The sequence below is a fragment of the Cyprinodon variegatus genome, unplaced genomic scaffold (genome assembly GCF_000732505.1).
Source record: "Cyprinodon variegatus isolate N-32 unplaced genomic scaffold, C_variegatus-1.0 Scaffold4, whole genome shotgun sequence".
In the NCBI taxonomy this organism is placed as follows: domain Eukaryota; kingdom Metazoa; phylum Chordata; class Actinopteri; order Cyprinodontiformes; family Cyprinodontidae; genus Cyprinodon; species Cyprinodon variegatus.
Window position 1 is genome coordinate 36,878 of NW_015150457.1, and position 8,168 is coordinate 45,045.

The 8,168-nt window shown below is 38.2% G+C and overlaps 1 protein-coding gene across 1 annotated transcript in view; it reads left to right on the forward strand.

Moving 5' to 3' along the window:
* Window positions 1-667: 667 nt before the first annotated feature.
* LOC107083012 (roundabout homolog 2-like) overlaps window positions 668-8,168 on the forward strand; it is a 114,528-nt gene continuing 107,027 nt past the window's right edge. Inside the window, exon 1 of the mRNA XM_015371944.1 lies at window positions 668-1,208. Within this exon, the coding sequence (XP_015227430.1) occupies window positions 1,154-1,208 (55 nt within the window). The 5' untranslated portion in view covers window positions 668-1,153. The remainder of the gene's footprint in view (window positions 1,209-8,168) is intronic.

Below are 8,168 nucleotides of genomic sequence, written 5' to 3' on the forward strand. Positions count from 1 at the left end.
ACTCATACTCACTCACTCACATTCATACTCATACTCACTCACTCACTCACATTTTCATACTCATACTCACTCACTCACTCACTCACTCACTCACTCATACTCACTCACTCACTCATTCACTCACTCACATTCATTCTCACACTCATACTCACTCACTCACATTCATACTCATACTCACTCACTCACTCACATTTTCATACTCATACTCACTCACTCACTCACTCACTCACTCACACACTCGTACTCACTCACTCACTCACTCACTCACTCACTGATTCACTCACTCGCATTCATTCTCACACTCATACTCACTCACTCACTGACTAACTCACTCAATCACTCACTAAGATTCATTCTCATACTCACTCACTCTCTCACTCACTCATACTCATACTCACTCACTCACATTCATTCTGACACTTATACTCACTCACTCACTCACTCACTCACTCACTCACTCACTCACTCAGGTTTCATTTCTCAGACCTGTTTTATTTTATGATTAGGCTAACTATTTTTTTTCTTAAAAAAAAAAAAAAAAAGCAAACATGAATACATTAGAAAATCAGACTTGTGTATGTGATTCCGTTGTGTTGTGAGGACCTTTGTGATGCTGTGGCTGTCTCTTTAAAGCGCTCAGTCCAGCGGGTTGGAGAGGATTAGTTGCGGGTAGCTGGGAGTGCGCTGCTCCTCTAGCAGCGTGTTCGCTCAGCCTGCAGCTGGACGGAGCGGAGTGAACAGAGGAGGAGACCATCGCTACTAAAACCATCAGGTCTCATTGTTGTTTTGCTCTTAGACACAACAGCAGAGGAGCATCCTCAGAAGATAGTACATGTTGGTGTTTGGACATGCGGGAGCGGAGGAGTGATGCTGCTGAGTTTAGTCATTAGGTTCCTCCTCCCCGGGCGATTGCTGCTGCTTTTGCTTCTGACCTCACATCTGGTTTAGGTTTCTGGGAGCAACATCGAAGTTTTTTTAAGGGATAAATCTACTTGCTTGAAATATTTCAAGTGAGTCTCTTTTAGTAGATTTATTTGCTTCTTCCTTTTTTTTCCTTTAATTAATTCTGCGTCCGCTCAAATGACTGAAGATTTGTTTTAAATGATAAGAAGAATCTGAAGATCCCAAGGATCTGGATAAGAAGAGTGTGGAGATGAACTTTGGAAATTTCCTGCTTGTGATTATTTCAAGCGCGGCTGTTACTTCAGGTAAATAGAAAATCCTCTTCTTTCTGATTCCCGCAAACACACGCAGAGGAGTCACAGTCCATCTGGCGTGACGCGCCTCATAGTACAGCCTGTGTGACATGGCTTATCGTGTTTTCTGTTGTCACTGTTGTCTTTGCTGCGTTTTCTATCGCTCTCCCCTGACAGTTGTAGGAGCTGAGGGCATCCTGCCCATTCAAACAGAGAAGGAGAAAATGTCAACCACATCAATTGTATAATATTACAATCCAACGGGTTATTAAAGTCAATTTACATTTTGAAATTGCTCTTCAAGAAGTGACAATTGAACTCTTATCATTGGACAATGCACACAAATTGACCAAAAAGCCCCCCCCAAAACACACACACACACAGTGCATAGCAAAACACAGATTAAAAAGAATTAAATTTGAATGTCCTGCACAAGGAGATTAAACGTTTTAAACATATTTAATAAGCTTTACAGTCCAAAACTTAATCCAAATGTACAATAAAAATAATGGCAGGAACACTAAGTGCGTACTGGTGTTACTTTTACACTGTCAAATTGTATAGAATATTGTGTTTTAAACAGGCATTCAAACCATTTAATTTTTACTTATTATTACCAAAGTTTAAACTAAATTTTTTATTCTTAACATTCCTACATATTTAAATTGTTTAAAATACATTTTAGAGAAAGAGATTCCAATGGCTGTAGAGCTCTTTCCTAGCTGTTGCTACACACTGCTGGATAGCTGGCTGAAGAAGAAGCTATTTGACCTTCCCTTAGTTTAATAGAAAGACAGTTTCTCTATTTTTTTTTATAAAATGGCTAAATGGAAACCAAAGAATTACCTCCCATTAGACTTATGAAGGTAAATGTGTTTTAAAACTGCAGATGGTAAGTTAGTCTTTTAAGCAGCAACCGACTAATTAACCTACTTTTCTACCTCATTATATATATATGTCTTTTTTTTTTTTACAGCACTAGTGGCTTTTTTTATGGACAGTAAGCCGACACGAAAGGGGGTATGAGAGGGGGAGAGATTTGAACCCAGGTGGGCCGAGTCCAGGATTAAGGCCTCCATACATAGATTGTGCGCGCTAACCACTTTGCCACCAAAGCACACCCCATTATATAGATATTAAGGAGAAGGATAGCAAAAATGTCCTGCGAAGTAAGCTTTGGAAAAATATCAACTTCTCACTAACTTTACATTCTAAAAAGCAATAGGAAAAGATTGTACTGTGTAACATATTTTTTGTTTGTTTGAGCACATGTGGTGCACTCCACTGATTCTCCCCGGGATAGATGTTAGTTTTTATTCACTTCAGTGATATGTTGGTTAATCACACTGATTTTTGCCCGTCACTAAAGTGATGTTTCTATTAGGTACTTATTAATTACCTTGTATCCACCTCTCATAGCTGCTGTTGTTGCTGATAGCTGCTGCTGTTTGAAGCACAGATTAAGGCAGTGCTACAAGGCAGTAAAGGTTTTGCTTTCCTAAAAGATGAACAAGTTTAATACATGGGTGGTTCTAACAGGGGGCAAACAGTTAAGATGTATTTCAGTTTTTATGTTTTGCAGTTTTGTTTTAATGGTAATTCTAATTTTCTTTGCTGTTTTAGTTTCTGTCATATTGAATGAGGGTCAAAGTATGTATCTACATCTTAGTTTTCCAGAGCTGAAAATGTCTCTTTGGCTATCCTAATTTTTCCAACAAAAAAAAAGGTTATTGGTTTAATTTTTTTGTTCTTTGCTCCCATGAAGAAACACTAAATCCACCCCTGATAAATCTGGTCCAGAACTACCCCTGTTTAAATATATATTTGGCCTGGAAACAATCAGGTGTAAACCAAAGGAATTATCCTCTCTGCTCTTGTTAGTGTAACACTGATTTAAAGTTGGTGTAATGAGCTTATCCAGCTGATACCAAAAGAAACAGAACATGAGGAAAAGTTTATCTTAAACTCAGTGCTGATTTAACCTTTTTGCTTATTTACATAGTCTAATTTATTTTTTATTTGAATAACATATATTCTATGCAATAAAAAGTAGAATATATATACTTATATAAGTTATCGTAGTAACTCAGTGTATAGTGATATGTTAATGTTTTAAGAATTAAAGGAGGTCATGATATACAATTTCTATCTCTGTAGAATTTTCTTTCATTTTCCCTACTGCAGTATCAATAACAAGATCATTTTTCCATGGCGATTTCCTTGAAATTCCTTCTAATTTACAATTCTTTGCAGGCCATATAATGAAAAGAACAACAAAATTATTGTCAAGCTCTATAATGTTGGAACCCATGCTTTCTTTATTCCATTTGGACAATTTCTTTCTTCCCAAGCAGAAGAATATAACTGCATTGATATTCGATAAACAGTGCCCTTTTCATATTTATTTTTTTATCTCTTTCTTTTTTATTTTCATTGATTAAATACAGGCCAGATTCATAAAGACACTTGAAATAGCCTATTGGATATCACAACGATTAGAACGTACAAAGCAGATGCCAGCTCCAGCTGCTAAGAGCTAGACGGCAAAAGTATTTTCAAAGGGCTTACAAATTATTCATATCTTGACTGTCACTTTTTCCATAGATTTCCAAAAGGGCTTTGGTGAACACAGCAAGACTCTGACCCAAGAATTGCTTCTTTTTTTTTTTCTTATCTTAAAAAATAAGAGTCTCAATACGGTTGTCAATATACATACCGGTACATAAAATATATACAGACATAATATGATGTTTTCCCAGTTTGGACAATTAATTCCAAAAAAGTAAAAAAAAAAAAACAATACACTGGATAATTCATGTTTTAGGATCAAATCATACAATAACCAAATACTGCACTGATATTTTTTTTATGTTTATGTCTTATGCACCTCCACTTACTGGAAGGTACTTAAAGCAGTACATTAATGCCTAAAGCAACTGTAGTGAAAACCATGCACACTTCTGAGTGGCATCAGTGGTTCAGCAAAGCTAAGAATAGGGCTCGGGATCCACGTTGCATTGTGGGACGTCGCGGTCATATTGACGGCTACGCAAACGTAAACATAGCTCTGATACAACGTTGTTGTTGAAAGAAGAGACGTAGAAGTAGAGAGATGTTAAAGATGTTAAAATCCCGAAAAAGATCTGGAATTTACCAGGACACATTAAATAGAGAAGATGTTGACAAAATCAGCATTGTTAATAATTTGGATCCATATGAACTTCCAAACAATGAGTGGAGCACCAATGAGTGAGCGCCTATACTTCAAAACAGTTCCGAAGCTACAAGTCCTTGGAGTCTCATATGCAGTTCATGAATGGATGGGTTCAGGAGCTGCAGATCATAAAGCCAGCAAACAGTGGGAACACAGTAATCCGTACGAAGATAAGCTGTGATCAGACGGGCTCTGGAACCTGCTAGTTTAGCAACTGCTAACCGCTAATGCTAACAACCATTCACGCATGTAATGTACTTTTAACTAGCTGCTATGTGTTTCAAAGGTGTAGTTAGTAACGTTAACTGCCAACCCTCCGGGTTTCTCACGTATTTGAGCCTTTTCCTGCTGCCGTTTTTATTATTTTCCCGTAAAAGATCCCAACTTTGAAGGAAAGAAACAAAGTAGGCTATAAAATAAAACCGTGCATCTTTAACTTACCAGAATGAAAATGCAGGGAACACACTCTCAATGACATTGGAATACTGTGGAAAGTTATGTTCGGTCGTCTTACAGCCGCGATCCAAGCTAGCCGACAACTCTTTATCTCTGACGCTTGGTCTCCATGGTTACGCCTCCAGGCAGGAAAGCGGTGGAAAGTTAACCCATTTTCTATGTTATTCCCATGGCGATCATGTGTTGAGCTGTTACAGCCCACAATACAGCAACGGTTTACCATGGTTGAAATCAAGTTAAGGTGAAATTAATCAAATTAAAACACGGCTGAGAAGGAGTACAGTATGCCGTAGTCATAGGCAGTAGGCCGTCAAGATGGCCGTCAAGATGGCGGCGACGCAAAGTGCTTACATCATGACGATCAAGCCCTATTGTACAAACAGATGAAAATTGTCCAAACACTCTCTCTAAATGAATTTAGAGGGTTGGGTTCAGCTAACCTATAATAATTGGCCATGTTTTGGTGCACTTGTTTAGTTGCTTTTCAGCAAAATAGCAACTGAACCATTCATGTGAAGCAGCTGGATGTAAAAAGGCACTTAAATGCTTTGAAGTTGACTACCAGAAGAATGATGCAGGGTTGTAGGTACTGTACCAAATAGAGAGAGCATTTAGAATATGTAGATCCACTGGGATTGGGATTTAATTTAAAAACTACAGCAACAACAACTATCACTACAGTGAATTGTCAAAAAAAAAAAAAAGAGGAACAACAGATGACGAGGAGGAGTGTAGAGACTTGAGAAAACGGGAAGGGAACCAAAGCTCAACTAGACATTCTCCACAGTACACTTATTGTATGCAGACTTCCACCTTTGATGTAAAAACATGTAGGTTTTAAGCATCAATTTAAATTCATCAACTTTCTAAGAGTTATTGCTGACCATGTACATCAGGGGTGACGATGGTTGACATCTACTGATACCTCCTTCCAGCAGCACAACATACAATGTCACAAAAATCAAATGCAAATCTGGATTGTTGTGAAGCTTATGTCAAACACTAAGGATTAATTTAATTCTGAAATGGGGATCCAACACAGTTCAAGCAAGATGTTCCTTGCAGAGTGGTCGGAGAGTGTAGAGCAGACAAGCTGGTTTATAATTGTATCACTCTTGTCAATCTCTCTCGGGGATAAACCTGCATTGCCTCTTAACATTAAAGGCACTTTTAACACCCCTGCTTTCTGCCCACATCCATTAATCTGGAGTGGCAATCTCCCCTCACCTCTGTTATTGTCCTTGTTCCCGTCAGTAATGTGTGTAATTTGCACAGAGCACTTGAAAGGAGAGGATTCAAACCAGCTTAAAGCCCTCTGTTGGAAAGCTGATGAGTCAGGGGCCGATACGTTATTATCTGGTATAACAAGATGGGCTTTGTTTATGTTGGTGTTCCGTCAATCAGCTGCTCTGTGTGAGACTCGAGATGTTTCCAGCAATTTCCTCAATGTTTTCTGAAACTTCTTTGTGATCGCGAAGAAAAAAAATCATATATTTGGTGTAAATCAGCAAAACCAAGTTTTTTCCAATACAAAAAGAAAAGTAAATTAAAGTTAACAGAAAAAAGATATCAAACTGATAGAAATGTATACTATATATACACTATATACAGAGTAATAGTGTATTTTCTCTTGCAGAGTTGATTGCTCAGTGCAGCTTTGCTAAACCTAAGTTCCCCTTCAGAAAACTATTGCGGACAATGCCAGTTAGTTGTCTAATCTGCCTCATCATTGTCGTGTTGTGGATGTGGACAGTGTTTTGAGATAATGCCAAGGAGGACGGTCACATTTAACAACCAGGGGCTAATACCACAGTAAATACAACTTAGGTTTTTACCTCTTTAAGAATTAAATTTGGTGCTTCTTCCTCCCCGCAGAGATTGTTTGGCAATGTCACAAGAAGTCTTTGAATTTTTTTTTTTGGCCTTTTCAAATATGTAAATGAGCTGAAATTGAAAAAGACACAGAGAAATCTCAGCAGACAGCCACCAGCCCCACAGGCGGGCTGCCAGCCTTCTGCTCCTCATTTCACTTGCGTGTAAAGTTGGACTTTAAGCTTCTTGTGAGTTTTTTTTTTCTCTTTCAGATAAGAAGCTGTGAGCACAGACAGGTCTGGGTTTTTGTTTCTGTTCTACCCTGATTCAGGCAGTTGCTGAAAGGCACAGGAGATCTAAAACAAAAACCTTTCTTTTTGGGGCTCTCGTGTTTTCATTCAGTAGCGTGACGGACTTGGCTTCAACTCGTTTGGGAGAGAACAGGGTTAATATTTGTAAATACTAATTAATGAAAGTCACTCACAACTCAATGCTCCTGCCCTAGTTATGCAACGCTAAAAGCCAGGAGCCAGAAATGGGCTGAATCAACAGGGTCTCAAAGACATGATCTCAATCTCCCTCACAGCTCTTTGCCTACTTATGCTGAGTGTTCAATGAGGCAGACACGAAGAGACGCTGCAAGCAAATATGTGGGCGTATGTCAGAATTGCAATTAAGACCAATGCGATAACTTGTCTATCAGCGCATAGTGCAACGCTAATGGGCTTTCATTCGTCTGAGGAGCTGCTTTTTCTTTGAAAATTCTCCAATTTCCTGAATAAATACGGGAATTCTCACAGATCAGGTTCAATTATAACAGCCTGAGTATTTAATCATCTTAACAAACAAAATTAGCTACAAATCTGTTAAAACTGCTTGTACTAAATATTCCTTTTACCCCAATTTGACAAAGAAAATGTAGGAACCTGCATGTACTGTACATGGTATGCGATACACATGGTGTGATGAGGTTGAATAGAAATACCTAATAACTTTTATAAATACTAAGATTTTAAAAGGAAATGCATACAAGTTTCTTTTAACCAGTTGACAAACAGTGCAAATAACAGTTGAGGAGAGATTTAACTCTTTTTTTCCTGGAAGTTCAGATAAAGGTCTAAAAGTGAAAGAACAATATTATAACATATTGTTACTTGTAAATTATAAATATTTTAGTTTCTACGTGCATTCGATTCACGCCTGTCAATTCATTAGAGCAGAAAATGCAAAAGCTAGAGTGCCAATTTGGAGAGATGAACCGACAGGTTATTGGAGTGATGGCTTTTGATTTGTTCTCTCTGAACATTTGTTCCCAATACTCAGGGAATTTAAACAACATAAAATCACCTTCTGGAAGGAGGCACAGATGCAACAGATGCACGAATAAACAAATGAAAGAATACATGGATGGATGGATGGATGGATGGATGGATGGATGGATGGATGGATGGATGGATGGATGGATGGATGGATGGATGGATGGATGGATG